The sequence below is a fragment of the Mytilus galloprovincialis genome, chromosome 10 (genome assembly GCF_965363235.1).
Source record: "Mytilus galloprovincialis chromosome 10, xbMytGall1.hap1.1, whole genome shotgun sequence".
NCBI lineage: Eukaryota > Metazoa > Mollusca > Bivalvia > Mytilida > Mytilidae > Mytilus > Mytilus galloprovincialis.
The window spans coordinates 59,753,088-59,780,076 of record NC_134847.1 but is presented as its reverse complement, the minus strand read 5'-3'; the positions used below and the strand labels follow the sequence as shown (position 1 = coordinate 59,780,076).

At 32.7% G+C, this 26,989-nt stretch overlaps 1 protein-coding gene across 1 annotated transcript in view; it reads left to right on the top strand.

Moving 5' to 3' along the window:
• The window catches only part of LOC143047997 (uncharacterized), a 184,530-nt gene that overhangs the window by 845 nt on the left and 156,696 nt on the right, over positions 1-26,989 (top strand). Inside the window, exon 2 of the mRNA XM_076221399.1 lies at positions 4,556-5,182. Within this exon, the coding sequence (XP_076077514.1) occupies positions 4,625-5,182 (558 nt within the window). The 5' untranslated portion in view covers positions 4,556-4,624. The remainder of the gene's footprint in view (positions 1-4,555; positions 5,183-26,989) is intronic.

Sequence of the window (26,989 nt, the reverse complement as noted above, 5' to 3'; positions counted from 1 at the left end):
TATTTCTGATGCAAAAAGTAATCAAATCCAAGACAGAATAAGACTCAAGTAAGTTAAAAGAATTTTGGATAAAAAGAAGATGCCTGTCCCAAGTCAGGAGCCGGCTTAGTGTAGTTCAGTGGTTGTCGTTGGTTCATGTTTGTCATATTTGTTTTTCGTCAATTGCTTTGTTATAAACTAGGCCGTAAGTTTTCTCAATTGAATTGTTTCATATTTTTCATGTCGGGCCCTCTTTTGACCGACTATACAGTATGGGGTTTTCTCATTGCTGAGGGTCAAACGGTTTCCTATGATTGCTCAATATAATTGCTTCATTTCAACTTTGGTGGATAGTTTGGCAACCATGCAAATCTCCTAATTTTAAATGGGAATGAAGTTAATACAATGAAGAGTTAGTGTTATAGTTCTTTTTTTATATTATGAAACTGTGCATTTATTGATATTTTTTTGGAATGAACTTTTTCTTTGTGACCGTGATTCTGGTTCCGCTGCGACTTAAAAACCACACAATGGATTACAAAATTACACCAAGACAAGATAATGAAACTTCATCTTCGCCGGTCTTGTGTTACGATCTGGCACCCTCCTGTCCACGCGAAGAGGTGGGGTCGGGTAGCATGCAACCATTTGTTTGAGAGTATGATGAAATTACAATTCATTACTTTTATTATTGAAAGATGGAAAGGGAAATACCGTATCTGCATGGCAGAGAAAAGAATAAATCTCTAACTTCAAATCTTCAATCCCAAGTTTTGAAAGGTTATCTCTACACAAGGAAGAATAAGTTATATATCATTGATTTGAAATGAAGAATATAAATTTGATTCTTCCTTATACATGCATGATAATTATGTATGGCTGTATTTGATCCTGGTGAAAAATTTCCCTCTCATTAGATAAGATTAAAACCAGAGGCTCTAAACATTAATCCCAGATAGTGTGAAAAACCTGTTTCACGATTCTAATGCCATAAGTTGGCAAATAAACTTGTAAGTATCATAACTTGCTGAAATACTCTAAGAAAACATAATTAAACAATAACTATATGTAAAATTAATAAGAGATATGGTATGATCGTAACTGAAACCAAGGACGTATGTTAGTTATACGTCCTTGCTGAAACACAATTAACAAAAAATCAAAACAACTATAGCTATAAAATACGGTCTTCAACAGTAAAGCAAATCCTATACTGTATGTATTGTTTTACGTGTACATGTTATGCTGCCTATCAAGGGCCCTTGATTGGAATAATAAATATTCTTATTCTTACTCTTATTCTTATTCTTACTCTTATTCTTATTCTATTCTTATACCGTTGTGGCGACATAGTAAGCTATTATATCATTTATGTACAAGTTAACTAAAGAGAAAAGTAAACAACACTAGTGACCAATTTCCGTGCACAGGACACATGTAAATGACAAATTGTCAATTCAAGTCATAACATGTGAGAAGCCGGAGAAACACTGATTGATTAATTGAGGTTTGTCTTGGATAGACCGGGTGCTTTTCGCCTTTTTAAATAGTGTAAAAATAGCAGAAAACTATGTCTCTGTAATGAAATATAACCGCGAATTTTGAGTGAAGATAAGAATTCATTTGCAATACTTTTCATTTAAACGGGGTAAAAAAATATCGGTTAAATCTTAACTTGACTAATAATGACTATTTTAATTTTTTATTCAACTTTTTAATAACTTATTTTTTACCTGGTATTAAGATAAATGTCACAATTTGTTGTATAGAAGCAAAACAAAAACAAACAAGTTTAGTTCCCATATTTGACTTTCTTTAAGTATATCATGTTAGTTTTTTTCGAATATTCTCATGATTTTTGCACAATTCGTCACAAGCTTAAAAATGTCCAGTAACCCACTTTTTTTTTTGGTTATTTTGGTTAAAAAATGATGACCCTCAATGATATATACTATTCCATGTATACTTTGGTAAAAGTAAAAACAACAAAACAAAAGTTAAGACCATCTTGGCCTTGCCGCGCTCGCGGAACGGTAAACGAATCAGAAGGTATTAATTTTGACTTTTGACTTTTTTTTTAATAGTCGTTAAATATGTCTTAGATTCAAAAACAAAACAAAATCTGTTTTATTCGTCAATTTTAAAGTAAAGGACAACTATTTAGAATAAAATTAAAGGTGTGCTCGAACACTTCAAAAACAACCTAATATTATCCGATCTTTTAATACCGACTTTATTTTACCTGTCATTGCTTAATTAGAATGGGTTGTATTTTAACACATATTGACCGTTTTTCATTTTATATACACAGCTATGTATTCATTGCGCAGATTTGAAAGGCTGTGACTGATATCTTGGCCCATCAAAATACATCGTATCTTCGGTACTTTTCTAGACTTTTCCTGTACGACAAGCGACTAAAAAGTTTGGTAAGGCAAACTGGGTTTGAGCTAAGGTTTGGGCAAGAACAGATACTGTTCACAGGTTTGATCATTGTTGATTATTCCTTTCACAACACAATACGCAATATAGGTATCATAATCACACCAAAGACCTATGATATATATGTCTCTGATCACACTAGACAGATCTTGCTATGGATGGAAAACAAGTGCCTGTGATCATAATTCAAATAGTCGATCAGGCACTTTTAGTAGTTAGGCTGGACCCAGTGGCGGTATCAGAACATTTGTAAGAGGGGCTTCAGTGATTCCCTATATAGACTATCAAATTTTTCCAACAAAAAGGGGGGCAAGCCCCTCTGGATCTGCCTTTGGAACCAGAGACGTATATAATATGTATGTATTTAGACATATAAATCTGAACTTAGGACTTGTATCAACTCACACCATCTAGTTGAGTGGAGATTCCATCAGACACTGTTCTAATAATCAAGGATTTATATATCCTTTTTTTGGATGATCAATGCATTTGAATGGGAGCATATAGCTGGAACACCCCCCCCCTTTTACTCTGGGTTGGGAACCCCCCTTTTCAAAATGGCTGGATCCGCCCCTGCACATATCATATCATTGGTGCCTGTCAGAGGGCAGTCTGACTCAGTGTTGAGTCAAAATAGTCTCTCCCATTCATAACAAAAAAATAATATACTTCAATTATGGGGCTCATCACAAGACCATGTCCTTACATACTATAACATACACCTAAAGATACATACAGGCACTAATTTTTTCCATTCACAATAAAATCAGTCTCCTTTAGTAGATATCATTAGAGAGTGACTAACTTCTGTTCTTTATACGCTCATTTTAATTATTGAGTGCATTTTGAGCCTTATTATTTTTTCCTTTGTCTATAGATATAAATGCATTTTAGAATTGGCATTACATGTACTCGACTTATGGTATTTTTCAGGTTTGAATGATTTTACATTAGTCATTTTTCATTTTGGGGCCCATTATAGCTTGCTGTTCGGTGTGAGCCAATGCTCCGGGTTAAGGTTTTGGCCTGTAATGGTTTGATTTTACAAATTGTGGATGAAGAATTGTTGTATTGACATTCATCTTATATCTATAGATACTTTATTCTATCATGAACACATACTGTAATATTTCTTCGGTTGAAAGTAGAGTATTTATTCTCTTTGATACTAATATTATAAAAAATCTGATATTGAATTACAAAACTGTAGCAACACAAACAAACAAAATTATTTAATTATCATAATTATTGGATACCAAGAAAACAGCATGACACAAAAAAAAAAAAAAAAAAAAAATACCACAATAAATAAGTTAAATATTCACTTCACAAAGACAAAAAATTGATTGAATAAAATCATATTTTCTGTATATTGTCTGTATAGGTACTTTGCATTATCCTTAGAACTTGATTTAAAATGTTGTAGAGTTAGTGCTGCTTTTAATCCATGGTGTGTTACTTAAACATATTGGAAATAATATGCTGCAAAAATAATATAGAACTTGAACATAGAGCATGCTTCTGTTGTCTTTGTCTTAATTTATAAATCCGCAACACCTGAAAAATGGCTTGATAAATTTCAACCACACACGTTTTAAAGTTGATTTTTCTACATGACATGAAATTATATGCACCTATTATTTTAGTTTTTTATGTGATTTATACCATACCAACAAACATATTAGCAAGTATTTGTTTTATATACATGGTAAAGGTATGCCCTTATTTTTGTATATATCTCTGGCATTCTCTGCAGTTAAACTAATTTAGTATAGAAAATCATAGCAATGACTTGTCGTCTTTACATATTGCTGTAACAAGTAGGGATAATGGTTATCTTCAAGAATAGCCATAAACTGCATATTATAACTTCAATTTAATCATCATTTCTGCAAATTCAGAATTTTTTTGTGCATTTTGTACTGAAATTGATGAACAATGACCAAAAATGAACAATTGATTGATGTGATTTAAAAAAATGTACTCTACATCTAAAGCTTCCAAATTTTTTAAAACTAGTTTTGATTTTTTTGGAAAACTTGCAACACAATGTAATAAGATTACAAAAATAACGTTTCTTTGAAATATAATCATTCTTCATTGATTTGTAATTTTCTTTATATTTTAATTTCAGTTTGAGAAAAAATTGAGAATAGTTAAATGTCCATAATGGAGAAAATGGGCTTAAATCTCATTTAAAACAATGACTGATAAAAGAAGACATTCTGTTGCCGAGATTGTCCCACCAACACCACATAGTAAAGACAAGAAAAAATGGTCGTTTGATTCATTCAGTCCGCTACATCTGGGATTTACATTGCCATCAAAATGGAAGAGAAAGTCGTCTGCTGATGGAATTGATCCCCGTCTGAGAAAACATGCAGATGACCATGATCTTCTGGTTAAACCATCTTCATCACATAGATCCAGAAGACGTGCCTCAGTGGCAGTAATTGCCACAGAGACTACTAGTACTTGTACACTTGAAAAAAGTAGCCACCACCATGGTAGCGTTTTGTCACTATGGAGAAGAAGGTCATCTGTTCAAGTTGAACAGACGGTCACTGTTGAACATAAAAGTTCCCCTGAGGAGGAAAGACCACAATCAGACATGTCCAGGAGACGAGCCTCCATTGCAGTGCCACATCTTCATTTTCCTGACCACAAAATCACATTCAAATCTCCTAAATCCAAGTCAAAGAAAAACAGTAAAGAGTATTTCCTGGCTGTAGTTTACCTTACCAGTGGAGATACAAGATTGGTAAGTACATTTTATCAAAAACAGTAAAGAGTATTTCCTGGCTGTAGTTTACCTTACCAGTGGAGATACAAGATTGGTAAGTACATTTTATCAAAAACAGTAAAGAGTATTTCCTGGCTGTAGTTTACCTAACCAGTGGAGATACAAGATTGGTAAGTACATTTTACCAAAAACAATAAAGAGTATTTCCTGGCTGTAGTTTACCTTACCAGTGGAGATACAAGATTGGTAAGTATATTTAACCAAAAAGAGAATGCAGGGGTCATTCATGCCCCCATTAATGTAAGTGTCCATAGATTTATCCATCACTTGTACATGTATCTGTAAAATTCACTACTCTAAAATGAATTTTTTAAACCATTTCAGTATATATACAGGAGGTAAAATACTATCAAATTATTTGAAACTGTTAGAAAAGATATGCTCTTACTGAATAGTTATATTATTTGTCCATCAGTCTTAACAGAAACTTTGCTTTCATTCATGTGAATTTGCTGAATTAAAGGTTTAACATTCATGGAGGTAAAACCTCTATTTGTAGCGGTCAGATCAGCAGTATTAGTTGAAATTTATGACTTTTGAACTTCATTCACGCTGATTGGTGGACTAGCTGGTTAATAATTCCCCTACAGACTTTATTCCAGTCTGAGGATTTTGTGCAGAGATATTTACAGTCCTTGAACTTAGAAAATTCACTCAAAATATAACTTCTCAGCACTTTTTTGGGGGTCATACTTGAAGCAATTGAATTGATATTTGGTGCATTGATTATCATGACAATTACAAACCAAGTTGGAATTTTCTTCCAGTACAATGAATTATTTTTAACTGGAAGGGGACTATTGCAATACTCTCAGAACGCTGCTGAAGTAAATTTGTCTTCCAAATATTCATTTAGGTCAATTTGTATTTGCCCATGTATAAGCTAAATTTTATATATTATGCTTTTGAAATTTCAATTAAAATTTATCACGAATCAGTCATTTTGACTTGCACATAACAAACTTGAAATATCCAAATAGACCTCTTCAATGACCAACCTATTATGTAAACTGAGTACTTCTTTTGGAATTTTAACTATTTATTGAAGTAAAAATCTATAGTGGTTTAGATTTTGCCTTATATAACCTGGTATACATGAATTGTTTTTGTGATGTCCACTATAAACATTGACTGAATTGTACATTCCATAGAGGATTGACCAGTTTGACCTGAGCCTAGCTACCCATGAATTTAGATAGTCTTAAAGCAGTTGATCAGAATTTATAGAATAGACTTTATCTGATGAAATAAAAAAATCATATAAATGAGGGGAAAATTGGCAAATAAATAATTTTTATACAAATATATAGGAATAACATATGGCAGGAATTAACAGTAAATACAGGAAGTATTTTGAGGGGAAATGTAGATTGGTGTTATGTTATTACATAAATATCAAGAATAATCTAAATCCTGTAAAAACATGAACTTATTTCTTACGCATTTAAGAGCACAATTTAGTTTGCTGTCAAAACAATAATTGAGTAAAATCAAAACTAACATTTCTTCAAACCCTGACCACCCTTTTGATTTTTAGATCAGCCACTGTTTATGCCTATGTGCATATTTAATAATGGTTTGTAGTTTTTCTAGACTATTGTTTTCCACTCACAATAGCCTGTCCGCTTTATTATATAACAATCATTGTTACAAAGTAGGTACAAAGCTGATAACGTTACTTTAATAGCAGTGTTCTTTTTAAAAATTAAAACTGCACAAATATTTGTCCTTATAGCGATGTAATAATAAACTAATGCACTGTTAAATAAAATTGACTGAAAAGAATTTGTTTTGTTCTGTCTCTATTCATTTGGTGATTTTTGTTTGTAAACACAATATATATATAAATATGTCACCTAGAAAAGACTTTGGCAAGATTTAGTATTTTTAAATCATCTCTCTAAAGAAAACACTATTGATACATCTTTCAAAGGATTCAGACAAAGATCAAACGATATAAATGTTGAAATACAGTTGTTTAAATATTTTTTATGATTTGAAATTAAAGATGCTATCTTTAACAAACAGTTTAGTACTTTGAGAGAATTTTAACTTGTAAATATTTACTAATCTATGGTGAAATGTAAAAATAATTGAAAGTCTTTAAGTACAATTTATCTACACACACCCAAGTAAAACGCATTACTTATAAGGTAATAAAAATCATTGATAAATTCAAAGGAAACTATTATTGAAATTTATGTATTTCAAACAAAATCCCCAAATATTTTTTTAAATTCAGATTCTATTTCAAAATAATAAACAGGATTTGTGGTGGAAATGTAAAAATTTATAGTTCAAAACAATTGTTTTCCTGAATTTTTCTACAGCTGATGTTAACAATAGGGTTTTGATTTTGCCTATTTGTTATTTAACTTGGCGTAAGTCCGGTAAAGAAGAGACACATATAACAGGCTTAGTTTTATTGTACGTCTGAAATGATTCAAATGCCTTTGGTTTCATGGGTTGGGAAGCAATAAAACATCCCCATGTATCTTTTGAGGGATTTTAAAATCAAACATATTTTGAAGTACTGACTGCATAGAATTTACACCAGTTTTTATTGGATTATTAAAGCAAGTATGCATTGTTGAAAGCATTAGGATGATTTACTTTGTTCACTTTTCAGTGAAAGTCTTTGAATTATAAAGGTGACATTTTTCATAATAGATGAACAGATAATTTATTTGAAACAGTTTTATATCTTGTTGTTGCAGTATAGATCACATCAAGTATAAATTCTTTAGAAGTTTTATATAACAAATGGATTTAAATTCTCAAATTAAAACTTCAAAAATACAAATTAAACAAAAAAATAAATAAAACAGGATACAAGTATAGACTTTTATCTATTTATTGAGCAATATATACTTGTATGTTAATGTATATGTACCTTAGGGATAGGTTCTTCAAACTTGATAAAAACTTTAATGCATTGTTTTTGTATCTTTTACATTTTTGGAAGAGTATTTCTTACTCATAGTTGTAAATGGCATTGCCAAGTTCAAAGGAGAAGGTCAAAAATAAAAAATAAGTGCATCAGTTAATGGTATGTAATACAGTAGCAAAGGCAGATAATAATGCATCCAAAATTGTTTTCAAATTTGAAAGTATTTGTACTCCCAAAATCTACTGCTGGGTATACAATTCTAGGCATTTGAAGACAGGCATAGCTGCTGAATGCTGTTGCATTCAGAATACACTAGGAACTAGTTTAGCGCCAAAAAAGGGAAATACCATCTCCAGCATTTAAAAGCAATTAGGTTTTCAATCTCTACTTTATCACTTTAAAAATATTGTCTGTGTAAAACTGTAACATCACCCCTTTTAAGCTCATCTGGCCCAAAAAAGGTCAAGTGAGATTTTCCCATCACTTGGCGTTCGTCGCTGTCCATCTTCGACGTCCGTTAACTTTTACAAACATTATTTTCTCTGAATCTACTGGACCATGCAAGTTAATTATAGATAAAGATAACTGTAAACAGCCAGAATGTTCAGTAAAGTAAGAATTACAAGCAAGTCTCCATCATCAAAACAGAATTGTGTCATGAATTCTATTTTTGTCTTCAATGTTGAAGAGTGTCCTTTTTTTAATATGCACTGCAATTAAATCTCTATGAAATTTTTTGAAAAGGTAACAAAACAAATTTTGGGATTGATTTTGGGGATGATGGTCCGAACCGTTAAGGTTAGGGGCCCAAAAGGGTCCCAATACAAGCATTTTCCTAGTTTCAGGATAATAACTTGTGTATAAGTATTTAGATTGCTCTGAAATTGTTACACAATGTTGAATACCACAGGTAGAAGGTTGTGATATATATATTTTGGGGGTTATGGTGCCAATAGTTTTGGAATTAAGGGCAAAGAAGGAGCTTAAAACATGCATTTGTGTAGTTTCTGGACAATAACTTGTGTTTGAGTGTATGGATCTCTCTGACATTATACCACAAGGTTCCATATCAGAAAGGGAAGTTTGGGATTGAGTTTGCAGGAATTAGGGGCCTAAAAAGGGCCAAAACAAGTTTTTTTTAGTTTCCAGACTAACTTGTGTTGAAGTGAATGAATCTCTTTAGAATTGTACTACAAGGTTCCATACTACAAAGGGTTGGATTGAGTTTGGGGATAATTAGGGTCCCGCCAAAGGCGGTCCCCTACAGTGATCAGTCTGTCCGTCCGTCCGTCCGTCCGTCCGTCCGTCCGTAACACTTTGTGTCCGCTCCATATCTAGAGAACCATTATGATTTCATACTTTATACTTTACATGTTTATTAACCACCACCAGAGGGCGTGTCATGATGTATGTACAACTTCCTAGGTCAAAGGTCAAGGTCAAAAAACTTTGGTTTCAGTTGACAACCCTGTGTCCTGTGGTGAAGATCGTGTCCGCTCTATATCTTGAGAACCGTTATGATTTCAAAGTTTATACTTGACATGTATATGAACCAACACCAGAGGGTGTGTCATAATTTATGAACGACTGCCTAGGGCATAGTTCAAGGTCAAAAACTTTGGTTTCAGTTGACAACCCCATGTCCTATGGTAAAGATTGTGTCCGCTCTATATCTTGAGAACCGTTATCATTTCAAAGTTTATACTTGACATGTATATAAACCAACACCAAAGGGTGTGTCATAATTTATGTGCAACTTCCTAGGTCAAAGGTCAAGGTCAAAAACTTTGGTTTCAGTTGACAACCCCATGTCCTATGGTAAAGATCGTGTCCGCTCTATATCTTGAGAACCTTTATCATTTCAAAGTTTATACTTGACATGTTTATAAACTAACACCAAAGGGTGTGTCATAATTTATTTACAACTTCATAGGTCAAAGGTCAAGGTCAAAAACTTTGATTTCAGTTGACAAACCCATGTCCTATGGTAAAGATACAATTTTTTAATGCACATTATTCACAGCGGGGCCCACAGAGATGGCTCCCATCTCAATGATATCTAGTTGTTCCAAGGAAGTATTCAAAAAGTGGGGTTTTTTTTTGGGGGGGAGGGATATTTTTTTAAGGGATTCATATTTTTTTTCAAAATTTTCAAATTTCTAATTTTTGAAAAGTTTCAAGAAGAAAGAAGAAACCTCCAATGACAGTATTGTGCAATAGATTTGTAAAATCTTGGACCACATTTTTTGGGTGTCAGAAACCTATATCATGTCAAAAATTTGATCACAATCCAAATTCAGACAGTATCAATCTTGTTTATTGTGTCCAACTGTTCAGGGTTCAACCTTTTCGGTTGTATCAGGCTGCGCTCAGCGAAGCAATTTATTTCTTTATACATTTCTTTTAGCATATGTTAATGCCTATGGCTATTTATTTAAATAATTATATAATTTCACAAACTTTTTATCACATTTATTCTTAAATCTAAGGAAATTTCTTAAAAAGACTTATAAATTAAGGAACAATTTGCAAAGAAACGGGTTAAATATCTCTTTCAGAGACATTTTCCGTCTCATATGTCCTTATGCACTGGTTAATAGTGTTTCTATATATATTGACTCATTATCAAAATTATATATTTTCTGTTCTTTAAAGATCAATTTTTACAGAATTTGTGAAAAAGTTCTATGTGCAATTTAAAAAAAAATTAAATAGCCAAAATAAATGATATGTTACAAATATAACAATTAGTTTTTGTATTTATTCATGTACATACAAATTTAACAGGCTGATGAAATAGGATTTAATAACATTGATAGAGAAAAAAAGAAATTCATATGTTGATTTAAAATGCTATTTTGCTATTCTAAGAGCCTGCATAATTAATACACAAAGATTTGATTCTTTTTATTGTTTACCCAATATGGTTTAGAATAAAATTGAATAGTTTATTATTGAAAGCAATCAAATCTCTTCAGAGATCGATTATTCAATGTTACAACAATTTTCAAACAGAATTAATTTAGCAGACTTCAAAAACCTATCTTGAGTTTTCATATGTTTTATGATATTCACCCAACTAGCATAATTTCTATTTAACATTCATTGAAGATCATAATGGTGATTACCATACACTTTCAAGGATGTACTAAGAAAAAGCGTGTTTGTATGGTGTTCAAGATTACAGATATATTGAATTATATAACGATTTTTAAGTTTATATTATTTGACATAAAACACAAAGATAACATGTGCGAAAAGAAAAACAATATATAAAGTTATTGATATATCATTAAATATTGCATACCTACTTAAATACTTATAGAGCGAATAAACTGACTTTTATTATTTATATACAAAGATTGTTATAAGATCTTTGAGATTACGATTGACTTTAAAAACGTGTTATGCAATAAAGATTTTCAATAATAGGTCACGGTTTTCAATTGTTCTGCGAAGGTTTAAAGCAAGTTAAATTGAATAATTTTGAGGAAGTGTCATGTCCTTAGTTTACCGATATGTTTTTATCACTTATTTGATTTCTTTAAAAGTACGGGAAATATTAGATCAAATTATTGAACAGAAAGGGAAAGAGAGTTAATTGAATTCTATATATTCAGATTACAAACAGGAACAACATGCTGTTAAAAACTTTTGAGTCATATATTTTAAGAATTTACATTATGATTTTTATGTTATAATGATTTGATGTAAATACTAATAAACACCCCAGGTACCCGGTAGTCACATTTTTACAAAAAGACATGTTATGATGTATGGAAAGGCCTTGTTTGAACTGAAGTTGCGTCATTGATTCAAAGGAGTTGTGTAATATACATCAGTAAGACAGCAACCAAACAACAAAGATTACAAAACACATCTGCAGAAATGTAGAAGGCAACATGCAGTCTAAATTGTCGTGAGCTTCTACTGAGGCAGTTCAATGTGATTTTGAACTGAAAAAATTTAAGTACATTCCTTGTACAGCCCTTTCCATATGAATATGACACAAGCTTAACCCTTTCATAATGAGTGTATTCTGTTCAATGACCAAAACTATGAGGTTGTTTTTGCCGTAGCACATGTTAAAATAATTCCTGTCAGGTAAATGGCTTGTACAAATAAATTTCAGCCAGGGAATCCCCAGAAAAAAATAAGTTCAGGATTGAAAGTGTTAATTATTCACATAATCTTACCAAGTCAAATGATAACCTCAGCGCGCCAAGAAATGGTCTATGATGCTGTTATGAAAATGGTTCTATTAGTAACAGAGAAAAAAAGGGAATGCCTCGATAAAAGTGTCCAATCCCTTTTATGGATATGACAAATGTAATTACTGGAACAGTTTTTATTTTACTTCAGACTAGTATAGAGGAAATAAATGAAATAGAATACTACATTAGTGGTTCCTTTATCTGAGTTGGATGGATTTCTGATCTTCTCTGTCTAAGAACAAGACTGTACAGTACAGATTACCCTGCAAATAAAAAATAAAATATTCCTATAATCTGAATTAAATGTACCAAACTTACAATTTGGATGAACACATCTGAAATGCTCTGGAAATAAAGCCAAAGAATACATACATTGAGAGCTATATATCTTTATAGCCGTCTTTGCATAACAAAGTTACTGATCTTAATTTTTTGGCCAAATTTACCAAATCTGTCGACAAGTTTTTATGGAGTAATTTGTAGTTGGCATTACTTCAGAATTACATCAACTGATCTTTACTGAGAACCTAGTTAGCGGCATATATTTGGCAGATTATTATAAGTTTCACATGGAACAAAAGAATATTTCAATGATGTTTTCCTGGTGCATCAAGTTTTAATTCAATTTCAAACAATAAACATTCAATGTTTAAATTGTCCACTTATAAACCTTAACTGTAAATTTCATAGGTACATGTAGTTAACTAGCATGCATGGCCAAATATAAATCATAGTTAACATGAGAGAACCTTGTGATCTTTTTAGTAAATTTTTATTTAAGTTAAGACTTTTCTAAAGATAATATTATTGACCATTGTTTAATTTAGAAAGGAGTCATAAAGTTTAATGTCTTCTTGTGAATAAAAATTTTGGTCAATATTTGATTAATGTTTTAATTGTTACAATTTTTGACCTGTTTTTGTCATTTTGCTTGCAATGAGATTTGATATATAAGGACTTACTATGATTATAGTGAATATTTAAGGGTCTGTGAAATAAAAGATAAAAGAGTATATTATCAATTACATAACTTAAAAAAGGTTTTGTCCTTAGTTGTTAGGTCCAAAGCTTTCTTTAAATTTTAAGTTAACAACATGAATAACAAATAAGTACATTACATGTATGTTTGTACTTTTGATTGGCTGACAATACTGAATAATCAAAAGGCATTCCAAAATTAAATATTTATTTCTCAATTAATTGCATTATTCATGACTTCATGTGCTTCCCATGACAATAGGTCACATCAATACATGTGAAAACAATTGAAAATTTTGATATAACTTATTTCATGGTAGTGTAGCAAATAAATGTAAAGATAAAAAATAGATACTTTCTTTTTGAAATTTTATAGTGGTGTAAAAGCGTTGTTTGTGCACATATTTTTAGCTTGTATAGTGCATCAGTGCATCTTACAAAATGTGCATCAGTCTACACTTTCACACCACACTATAAAAGAACAAAAAGAAGCATTTAATTTAAGCAAACAACGTATTCCTGGCCAGTATTTCATGTCAGTCACCAGAGGTAAAAAATGATTGGACTGAGTCGCACAATCATCAAAATTTAAAAGCATCTGAATGGCTGAAACCACTGTTTTTTTTTACATATTTTTTAAAGATATATATATCACAAGAGTGGGATATTCTCAGTGCAAGTGGATTTGCCATTTGAATTTATTATACTTCACTTTAAATGTCTTATTCTGATTGGCTAATACAAGGGTGTTAATTTACTCTATCACATGGCTTAGTCTCAGAGTGGTTGACAATTTTTTTGAATGTCACCCTCTCGTCCAGACCAATCAAAAATCTATAATTTAAAGTCAAGTTATTAAAGACAGTGCTTAAAAGTTCTAGTTTTGGCTCAGATTCTATTCTGTCAAAATAAAAAATAAAACATCTTGCTTTACTTCTGTTGATTTTTCTAATACCCGTAACGTTGTTATATACATGACGTCATAGAAAATACTTTAAAACTTTTAAATTCATCTGTAAAAGACATTCATAATGATAGGACATTCAGTATAATAAATTAAATAACACATAGCTGAGAGGGAGATACAGCAGTTTGGTACCCCTCCAAAAAGCATTGTCAACCTTGACTTTGACGCGGTTGACAATATTTTCTCAGGGTAACAATCTGCTCTATTACAGTCTCAGCTATGTGTTATTTGTATAATATATAATTCTGTTCTTATAAAACATTTTTGCTGTAAATCTTCAGTTTTAAAAGAACAGTTGCTTGTTTTGTTTTGTATTTATGAAATATTTATGTTAAATTATTCAACAATGTTGGTTTTTTTATATCAAAATTGATTATTTTTCAATGCTTTACGACTAACATAACTTAAAAGAAATAGGTGTTCTATAAATTGACATAATCTCTGAAAATATGAGATAGTTTGTAGATAACATTGATATAGACTGAAATAAACTTGATTAAGATTGATTGCACCATCCATTTGTTGATACTGAAATCCAATCACGATCACAAGTGCTTTGATTATAAATAAAACTTTTACATCTTTGTTAAAGATAGGAACATAATAGTTTGTATTGTAGCCAAAGCTTTGTAATTTGTCTCATTGCTGTTCAATTTGTATTGGACTTGTAAGTTTAAGTAGTAAAACATTGAGATAGATCTGAGCAGATGTCAGTGCCAATGAGACATTAACTCTCCATCCAATTTAGACTTGCTTTCACTCAAAGTTTGCTGATTAATTTTTTTTGGACAATCAATGCAATTGAATGGGTATATATGGTTGGAACCCCCCCTTTTCTTTTTGGGTATGGACCCCTTTATGAATGGCTGATCTGCTCCTGTAGTTGTAATCTTCCTTCTTACAAAAGGGCAAATGATTGGTTCCAATAAAGTGACTTCAGGATATTTTGACTGACTTTTTCACAGTAATATATATTGTACCTCCAGCCTTTGGCCTCACCTCTATTGATAGTATTAACCCTCTATGGATCTGTTGTAGTCAGTAGCAAACCATATCTGTCAATCATTGGTTTATTTCTAAGACTTAAAAATTATTGAGGATCCGTGAGTGAGTGAGAGTCATTATGTAACATTACTAAGTTGCACTGCTAATTTTGCTATTTAGTTTTATAAAAATGAAGTTAGCAGGTTATTGTGTTGATAGATACATCAAAAAGCTTTACCCCCTACAAAGATACAGGAATCGGTCTACTGTCTGTTTCTTAAACATCTATTAATCAATAATTATGGTATTGTAAGTTTATCCAGAATCATGTTGTGCATTCATGGACATTTTTACCCTGTCTTAATTGTCTTCCTCACACTTCTTATTTATTGTTTATTGTAGCTACTTGAAAGTTGGTACATTGTTAGGTACTAATATACTAATGGTTAGGTACTAATATACCAATGGTTAGGTATAGATTATCCGGTTTTCTACATATTGATATCATAAAATATCCGCAGCAAGCCACAATGTGACCATTTTGGCGCGTGAACGTAGTGAACAAGCTCAAAAGCTTGACCTTGTGTCGAGCAGCTGATATTTTATGATATCTATATGGAGAAAACCAGATTATCTGTTTATCATTTTATTACTGGTCTTTTCCCCCTCTTTAAGACAGTTTTACAATGGACAAAAGCAAGCTTGATAAAGTCTCCTCTCGCATTTATAACTTCTCCTTAGACTTTGTGACGTCGCTGATAATGCCTGCTCTTGTACCAAAGCCATGATACTAGAATTATGAAACGGCTGAGCTGGGTGATATAGGCATAGGGAAGGACAATAAGTACTAATATACTAATTATAAGTTACTTATATACAAATGTGGATCTTGTACAGACATTCCAGTATATATTATATTTCAATTTGAACTTGCAAATAATCCCTGTTCAAAACATTATGAAAACAGGATATGTGGTATGATTGCCAATGAGACAACTATCCACCAGAAAACAAATAACAAAGATTTTTAGCAACTGGTATCACAACACCTTTTAAACAAACAATTAGTTTTATAGGTATTCTGAAGTCTATACAGTTACATCTTTTTTAGTAAGACATTTTAATCTTGTTCAGAACCCATCCAGCCATTTGAGTTGATCTCATATTACAAATGTACCAATTGTATAATGAAGTGTTATACCGGTACTTTGATAGACCTATAGATGTGCAGATGTGCATGTGGGTGGGATGTCCTATTTCATGAAAACTTTTCACACTCACAGTTATAAATCTTTGTTTAAAACATATATCAGTACCAACCATCAGTAATTGGAACTCCTTTAACGTGATTTATAGTTTATACATGAACACCTGAAACTGATGTTGATACTGGTTGGATGTTAAGTAAGATATGATATTTGTTTTCCTTAGAAGACTCTTATTTTGAAAATTCACTCAATCATACACATCTTTTGTTGATATTTCATTTTGTAAAGATCATTGCATTCATATTTGGACATTACTTTTATCCTGAAACTTCAGTTAAACAGTGATAAGGAATAAAACCACTAATGCATACCCAAATTGCATTCTATGTTAAATTCTGAAATTTTAAGCATCCATAAAGATTCTCGTTTCTTGTTTTTATATAGGTTTTCCCGTTTGAACGGTTTTAATCTAGTAATTTTTTGGGTTCTAAGAAATTATAGCCAAGGCTCTGTGTTGAAGGCCCTACTTTGACCTATAATAGTTTACTTTTATAAAATGTGACTTGGATGGAGAGTTGTCTCTGTTTGGCACTCAAACCACATCTTCTTATATCTATATAGCTCCTTGTCTCTCATGTTGTCTCACTCATTTCAATTCAAAACTGTTACCCTGACTTGCGCTGAAAATTCAACATACCTTTAATAGCATATAAGAGCACCTAATTTTTCCTGGAAGATTGGTATTACAAACCCAGCCTTGCTTCTGATCTGAGAAGTGGTTCAAGGCAAATAGGCCCTCCTAATAAATTTCATATATTTTTTTTAAAGGAACTTTCAATAAGAATTCTGCAGTGACCTCTAGTTCGAAAGCTGTCATTTTCCCAGTATTTTACTTAATGACAAAAGTTACAGCTATGTGAAGGAACTATTTTGTAATAAATATGGACTACCTTTCTTTATGTTCTCTTTGACAGGGCAACAAATTAGTGTTTCTATACTATAAAAAGATAAAAGCATAATTGTATGCCTTGTACATAAACATGAAAGGGGCACATAAAGTTTAACCTATTGCCTAAGCATTTTGTTTAATGTTCCTCTGTCCTTGGTAGTGTAAGTTCTTTGACTGTGTTGGTGAATTTTCAATCTACTTACATTCTGATTATCAGTGCTTTCCACCATTGCAGTCTTCTAATGAAATATGGCACAAATTAATAATTTGGTCACACTGACCTACATTCTACCAACACAAGGTTCTGTTGAATATTTATATTTTTTAATTATGAACAAACCTGAGATTATCCCCAGTTTTTTGTTGGGTTTGTGTGCTCAGTTTTGTTGGGTTCGTGTGCTCAGTTTTGTTGGGTTCGTGTGCTCAGTTTTTGTTGGGTTCGTGTGCTCAGTTTTTGTTGGGTTTGTGTGCTCAGTTTTTGTTGGGTTCGTGTGCTCAGTTTTGTTGGGTTGGTGTGCTCAGTTTTGTTGGGTTCATGTGCTCAGTTTTTGTAGGGTTTGTGTGCTCAGTTTTGTTGGGTTCGTGTGCTCAGTTTTGTTGGGTTCATGTGCTCAGTTTTTGTTGGGTTCATGTGCTCAGTTTTTGTTGGGTTCGTGTGCTCAGTTTTTGTTGGGTTCGTGTGCTCAGTTTTGTTGGGTTCGTGTGCTCAGTTTTGTTGGGTTCGTGTGCTCAGTTTTGTTGGGTTCGTGTGCTCAGTTTTTGTTGGGTTCGTGTGCTCAGTTTTTGTTGGGTTTGTGTGCTCAGTTTTTGTTGGGTTCGTGTGCTCAGTTTTGTTGGGTTGGTGTGCTCAGTTTTGTTGGGTTCATGTACTCAGTTTTTGTTGGGTTTGTGTGCTCAGTTTTGTTGGGTTCGTGTGCTCAGTTTTGTTGGGTTCATGTGCTCAGTTTTTGTTGGGTTCATGTGCTCAGTTTTTGTTGGGTTCGTGTGCTCAGTTTTTGTTGGGTTCGTGTGCTCAGTTTTGTTGGGTTCGTGTGCTCAGTTTTGTTGGGTTCGTGTGCTCAGTTTTTGTTGGGTTCGTGTGCTCAGTTTTGCTGGGTTCGTGTGCTCAGTTTTTGTTGGGTTCGTGTGCTCAGTTTTTGTTGGGTTCGTGTGCTCAGTTTTTGTTGGGTTCGTGTGCTCAGTTTTTGTTGGGTTAGTGTGCTCAGTTTTGTTGGGTTCGTGTGCTCAGTTTTTGTTAACTACTGTGTTTTCTATTATTTTGTTTATATTATTTTCAGGTACATGTTGCTTGGTGGGTTTAGTTTATAGTTTAGTAAAGACATTAGAATTGACAATAGAATTGTATTGAAGCCATAAATAGCCAATCAACAGTGGTAGCAGAACTTATAAAGATGGCAACAGCACCTAGTTACAAGAACCCACCAGGTTTGACCAAAGATAAAAGTTATCAACAATGGAAAAATGAAGTTAAAATGTGGCAACTCGTGACAGATCTCGACAAGAAGAAGAGAGGTTTGGCTTTAGCTTTGTTGCTACAAGGAAAACCAAGGGAAGTAGCCCTAGAAGTAGATCCCAGTGATTTAAATGTTGATGAAGGAGTAGATAAGCTGATAACTGAGTTGGACAAGCTTTTTGAGAAGGATAAAATAGATCAGGCTTATGCTGCATATACTGTATTTGATAAGTTCCACAGAGTAGATGATGTAAGCATGTCTGATTATATCATTGAGTTTGATCAGAGATACAATAAATGTAAGAAATATGAAATGGTACTCCCAGATGCAATTCTAGCTTTTAAACTTCTTGACAATGCTGGGTTAAGTCAAAGTAATCGTCAGCTGGCATTAACTGCATGTTCTGACCTTAAATTCGACACAATGAAATCTGCTTTGAATAGGATATTTGCATCAAAATCTCAAAATTATCCTGGAGAACAAGACTCTGTTGTAACTGTTAAAGAAGAATCAGCTTTTGTCAGTGATGGGTATTATCAGAGAGGTCGAAGTTCAAGAAGAAATTTTCCTCGTAATCGAGCTGATAGATCAACTAACTCTAGTAGACTTAAGACTAAAATGAATCCAGTCTTCAATGGAAATGTCTCAAGATGTAAAATATGTGATTCCAAATTTCATTGGGTTAAGGATTGTCCTCACAAGCAGCTCGATGTGAATTTAACAGAACATGAGAGTGATGAGTTAAATGAAATTGTAAATATAACATTATTTACCTCAGCACAAGAATTTAAGCCTCTAACAATGTTTGTCGCAGAAGCCTACAATGCTGCAGTTATTGATACTGCATGTTCCAAGACAGTGTGTGGTTCTAAATGGTTATACGAATTTGTAGAATCACTTGATCCAGGACTTGATCAACTTACTTGTAATGAAAGTCATGTACCATTCAAATTTGGTGATGGACAAACAGTATATTCATATCAGAAAGTGAAAATTCCAGCACTAATTGGGTCAGTTAAGTGCTCAATTGAAACAGAAGTGGTGGATTGTGAAATACCGTTATTGTTAAGTAAAACCTCTCTGAAAAGAGCAAGCACTATCCTAGATCTCAGCAATGACAAGGTTACCATGTTTGGACAGTTAGTGGATGTAAACCTAACTTCAAGTGGTCATTACTGTATCAACATTAAAGACAAGCAATGCACGAACAGAAATAAAAATGAGAGTGAGGAGGTTTTGGTCATTGATACAAAAGTATCTTTTAAGAAGAAAAAGGAGATTCTTTTAAAGTTGCACAAGCAGTTTGGACATGCATCATTAGATAAACTTTTATCCCTTTTGCAAAGTGCTGGTTCTGTTGATTCTGAAACAAAGACCATTCTTAAAGATATTTGCACAAAGTGTTTAATTTGCCATAAGTTCAAGCACCCAAAAGCTAAACCAGTGGTTGCCTTTTCACATGCAAATGATTTCAATCAAATTGTGGCAATGGACCTTCATGAAATTGACCATAACTTTTATTATCTACATGTTATTGACTTATTTAGCAGATTGAGTGCAGCTGCAATAATCAGAAGAAAGGACTCTAAAGTCATTGTAGATAAGTTCATGCAGATATGGGTTGGCGTTTATGGTGCACCTGAAGTTGGTGTTTACACAGATAATGGAGGTGAATTTAATTCACAGATATTTAGAGACATGGCAGAAAACTTGAACATGTCAGTTAAAACAACAGCAGGATATAGTCCGTGGTCCAATGGTGTAGTGGAAAGACACAACGCAACGCTTACAGAAACAATCAATAAAATGAGAGAGAGCTCTAACCTTTCATGGGAGACTTCCGTCAGTTGGGCAGTTCATGCTAAGAACAGTTTGTTGAATGTCTATGGCTACAGTCCATATCAAATAGTTTTTGGAAGGAACCCAAAGTTAACAAGCCTCCTGCATTAGAAGGTACAACAATTAGTAATGTTATGGGAAAGCACTTAGTTGGCTTACATGAAGCTAGAAAAGCATTTATTGCGGCAGAATCCTCTGAGAAAGTAAGAAGGGCACTACGTAAGCAAATCCGGCCTTCAGGAGAAAAATTCAAAAATGGTGACAAAGTTTTCTTCCTACGAGACAATCAGTGGAAAGGACCAGGCTGGGTAATTGGTCAAGATAACGTAGTTGTTTTTGTAAGATATGGAGGTACATATGTGCGTGTACATGAAAGTAGAATAAAAAGAGACATTGATGTTGAAAGAAAACAAAAGATTATTCATAAGCATACAGCAAAGTCAACTCCTGTGCGTAAGCCGCAAGCTGCAACATATAACAACACTGAACCAGATCATGACTTAGTATACTATAAGAGTGATGATGAAGAGCCTCATCAAAATGATACTGAGAATGATGAAAACCAAGAAAATGTTGAAGAATCTGCAGACGAAAGTGCTGATCAAGATGATAATCATACTGGTAGCTTGAATGGTAGTTTGAATGGTGAAGATAGTCCTGAATCTGAAGGGAGAGACAGTTTTGATTTGGAAAATCAGGCAGAGAATGATATACATGAGGAAAGTATGGAACATAATCCTGGGTCACAGGCAAATGATTGTATGAAATTAAAGAAGGATCAGATAGTGAATTTCAAAATCCCTGGTGAAAATGACACAAGAGAAGCAATAATTTTAGGCAGGGCAGGAAAGGCTACAACTGTTAAAAAGAGCTGGTACAATATAGAATACAATCAGCCAGAAAATATGAGAGGTGATCAGATATCAATTGATGTAAGAACAGTCAATGATTTGAAAGTTGTTAACCAGTCAGATGACGTGAATGAAGATGTACTTTTAAGTGATATTGATTTTACTGAGGCTAGAGAGGCAGAACTGGATAACTGGAACAAGCACAATGTTTATGAAGAAGTTGAAGACAATGGTCAAAACTGTATTTCAACAAGATGGGTTTATACTATGAAAGAATTAGAGAACGAATTTCATAGAAAAGCTAGATTGGTAGCAAAAGGTTTTGAAGAAGACAGCCTAGATGAGATACCAAAGAATTGGCCAACATGTGAAAAGCAGTCTCTACGACTAATTTTATCAATTATTGCTAGTAAAAGATGGTCAATAAATTCAGTGGACATTAAAACTGCTTTCCTTCAAGGAGAGAAAATGCAAAGAGAAGTCTACTTAAGACCTCCTAAAGAAGCTAAAGCAACTGGTAAAGTCTGGCGCCTTAACAAATGTGTATATGGTCTTGTTGATGCATCCTTAAAGTGGTACGAAAAAGTTAAAGCAACATTGCTAGATTGTGGTGGAACAGTGTCCAAAATTGATTCAGCAGTATTTTATTGGTATAATGAAAAAGGTTTGACTGGTGTCCTAGCAGTTCATGTAGATGACTTTCTTTGGGCAGGATCCAGTGCCTTTGAGAAAACTGTTGTGTCCAGAATTAGGGATATGTTCAAGGTAGGGAAAGAATCCTGTGAGTCTTTCAAATATTTGGGTCTTGACCTCAGCCAAGAAAATGAAACTATTGTTCTCAGCCAGCAAGACTATGTCAGAATGTTGAAGACTGTTTTAATAGATAAAGACAGAGTTAAAACATCTCCTCTTTCATCATCAGAACAGACACTATTGAGGTCAAAAATAGGACAATTATTATGGTTAGCAAGACAAACACGTCCAGACATTGCATTTGATGTTGCTGCTATTTCATCAAAAATTAAGTCTAGCACTATTGAAGATCTAAAGAAAGTCAATAAAATAATTAGGAAGGTGCAAAACGATCCCGTTTCACTGCAATTCCAGAATCTTGGACATAATGTGAAATTTATTTTGTTCAGTGATGCATCATTTGGAAATCTTCCAGATGGTGGAAGTCAGGGTGGTTATGTTGTGCTTTTGATGGGCGATGATGGTAAAGTGAACCCAATCACTTGGCAATCTAAGAAATTAAGAAGGGTTGTACGTAGTACTTTGGCAAGTGAAGCCTTGGCCTTAGCTGATGGTGTGGACTGTGTTATATCTTTAGCAGCTCTGTTTAAGGAATTAATGCATAATGAGAACGATTTGATGCATACCCCCAGTAGATTGTTTCGTTGACAACAAAGACCTTTATCATGCAATATACTCTGATAAACCTGTTGGAGAAAAGAGATTGAGGGTGGAGATCAATGCAATAAAGCAATTGCTTCAAGGTGGAGAGCTTAAAAAAGTAAAATGGATTCAGACTAATGAACAAATCGCCAATGTTCTTACAAAGCATGGTGCTTCTGGACAAGACATCTTATGTTGTTTTGAAAAAGGACTTTTGAATTCAAGCCTTTTGTAATTAGTGCAACTGACAATAAAAAAAAAAAGGAGAAGAAAGATCAAATAAATACTTGATACTATGACATTTTAATTGCCTTCATTTTCATTTTTTATTTGGACATTAACATTTCTAGTGAAAAGAGAAAAGGATTAGATTGTTAACTACTGTGTTTTCTATTATTTTGTTTATATTATTTTCAGGTACATGTTGCTTTGTGGGTTTAGTTTATAGTTTAGTAAAGACATTAGAATAGACAATAGAATTATATTGCATAAATAGCCAATCAACAGTTTTGTTGGGTTCGTGTGCTCAGTTTTTGTTGGGTTCGTGTGCTCAGTTTTGTTGGGTTCGTGTGCTCAGTTTTTGTTGGCTCAGTTTTTTGTTGGGTTCGTGTGCTCAGTCTATGTTGTTTTGAATACTTTTGTTTTACTTTTTGTCTTTGTATTTTCTAGTCATGACATGTCAATATAAAACTAGATGTGTCAAAGCGACACAAATGGCCCCGTCTCAAAATTTTTTATTATCTGCAATTTCAATAACACATGTGGACACAAACTTGATGGTCGTCTCACATATCAAAATTCATCTCAAAATCTGGAGGCGTATAGAAAAAAAGTCTGTATAACTGTGAAAAGTCCATAGCGTGTAATTTCAGCAAAAATCAAACGAGCGGAACAAAACTTAAACTTGATCTGTAAATCATCTTTGTTAACTCACATGCCAAAAATCATCCCAATATCTGAAAGCGTTTAGAAAAAAAAAGTCTGTATAACTGTGATTTTCAACAATTTATCAAAGTCCATAGCCCGTAATTTCGACAAAAATTAGCCGAGCTGAACAAAACTTGAACTTGATCTGTAACTCATCATGGTCAACTCACATACCAAAAATCAGCCCAATATCTGAAGGCGTTTAGAAAAAAACTCTGTATGACGGAATTACGAACAAGGGTAAAACTATATGGCACCGACAACTTGGTTGCAGGGCCATAAAAAAGAAGTGGTATGATTACCATTGAGACAACGCTCCACAAGAGACCAAATGACACAGAATACAGTTTATTTGTTATACTTATTAGTGTGAATGTTCCTTTGGTATCCTTTGCCTTTCTTCAATAAATTTTGTTATAAAAGGAACCAAAGGATAGACTTGTCTTCAGCAAATTATCAACTTTTGGCCAAAGCAATAAATGTAGTACCATCTGCAAAATGTTTCTAAAGCTTCATCTTAAAAGTAGATGTTTATTACATAATAAGTGGTTCTGTTTATAATGTTCAGTCTTTAAATAGAATTGTAATACCAAAGTGAATTGATAAGACAAAGCTGTGCTGACCAGAATAAACACAACAGGTGATTTCAAAGTTAATTAAAATCATATCTAGATTGATAATAAGAAATCAGTCAATGATAAAAACATTTTTTTTTCCTTTTTACTTTCATTGACTTCTTTTGACACATCTTTTTCAAAGAACGAGTGAGTGAATGGATCACAGCAGTCATGCAAAAAACTTTAAATGCTGTTGTATTTGAAAGTGAATGTTAAAATTGAAATTAGCCTTTTTATAAAAATATTGTTTGTCAGTTTAATTCTCCTTAATTATTACATCTACCAATTATCAAGGTTAAGAAATTAAAAAAACTACTCCCATTTTATTGTTATTTATATATAGTTTGTCATTTGTTAATTTTAGGGATAACCTTATAAACTCTCTCACAATTGACAATTATTACAAGATAATTACAGAATGGTGTCACTTTAGAAGTGTACTATATAAGAAAAGGAAGATATGATTGTCAATAAGACAACTTATCATAGTGGATGTAAGCAATTATAGCTAGGTAACCATACTCAAATCCATAATCCATAGGTTGAGTCTACCATAATAGGCCCTAACATGAAAATAGGAAGCAATTCAATAGACAACTTTGAGTTTGATGCATTTCCGTCAAAAACTCTGGTTTTAGTGAACATTATTCATGCGTTTAGGGACATTGTCACTTACGTTCCAATTTTGAGCGAGTGTTTGGAAAACTATAATGCTATATTACATGAACTGTTCGGCCCATAAAATTCTTATAATTGACAATCAGCACTGCTGTAAGTGGGGGATTGTGATTAAGTTCTTACAAAACAAACTTTATTTCTAGTTTATCCTGCACAATGACAATCACTAAGGTGCTTGTCCAAGGATGGATTGCAATATAGGATGAGGATAATAATCTGAACAAATAACATCATTTTGCAATAAGTTTTAAAATGTCAAAAATAGACCTATATATTATGTAAAAAATTTCAGAAGGAAGAAGCTGTTAAAACTGAAATTTTTCACTTCATTTTCACACCTCAACAGAAATAATTTAAACTTAATTAGCAAATTAATAGTAGTTGATTACACATTTATTGTATAAACATACATAAATAAATCAAAATATAAGTTCGACCCTATATTGAGCATCATATTTGCCAACTTCGGGGGTTGTCACATGCACCTTGTGACGTCCCCCTGAATCAAGGTCTGTTGATATATTTTTGATTAAGGTCATTATTAAGCTAAACCTTGACTAACCTTACTTTTGTAAGTTGTACATTCATGTTAGTTCTTCACAATGAGGTAGATATATGTAAGGATTATCAGATTGTCTGCATATTGATATTGAAAAATATTAGCTGTGAATCACAATATGAAGCTTTTTGTTGAGTGAACTCAGTGTCAACGAGTTCAAAAGTCTTCATATTGTGTTGAGCAGGGTTTCTTTTACAGTATAAAGTTATGATGAAAATCTGATAATTGTTTTATCTGATTGTATTTCTGTATTTTGCATGATAGAAAGAAGTGTTTTTGCATGATAGAAAGAAGTGTTTTTCTTTGTTTCACCAGCAAACCAGAAGATGGTTTGATAAGTTTAGGTGAAGCATATCAACATCAGTTCATTCATTTTGATGTTGTTGATGTGGCCTGGTCAAAATCAGTTGGACTGGTTTGATGTATTTGACATTACAAAGCCTCATGGTCATAAAACTTTCGAGCATGATTTTTGCACTCAGACGCATGATTTTTGTGCTCCGAGCACTGAGCAAAGTTTTATGCCTTCAAGACCTGATAAGCAATTTTATTAAGAGCTGAGCAGAGTAATATAGATTTGGAACACTGATAAAAGAATTCCATCTTTGACATTTTACTCAACAAGTAAAATTTCAACTTTACAATTTTAACTGTAAAATCATGATTTTTTTGTTAACTGGGGTCATTTTAACTTATTTTTCATGATAGTGTTCTTTAATATCCCCCATGTAGATAGTTTTTAGAAATCACAATATTGATGTTAAAGCGCATACTAATTGTTTTTTGCATTAATTTATCACCCTCACACAAAACATATTAAAATCACTAAGAATAAACAATTAGAAAAAATGTTTATGTTAACAGAGGTTGTCAGAAGGAGAAAAAAATATACAAATGTGTTTCTATATCATATCATTAACTAAGTTCAGTTCAAAGCAAGAAAACAAAAACAATAAAAACTAAAACAACAAAAAAATAAGTTCATGATAGCAGAGTTATTTCTCTTGACTTTGATGATAGTACTTCAGACCTACATGAAGATATATGGTTTATTTTCATAGTAAATAAACTTATCTAATTACATACCAAAGAATAGAGTGAAACATTGATAAAAAAAATCAAATTAATGTATCTTCTAAGATCTTAATATAAGGCTAGATAATATCTGTCAAGGAAAATAAGATGGATTTATATTTATTGAGACTTGCCAACTTTTATAACTTCTACCTCTTTAATATGACAGATATGCTATGAT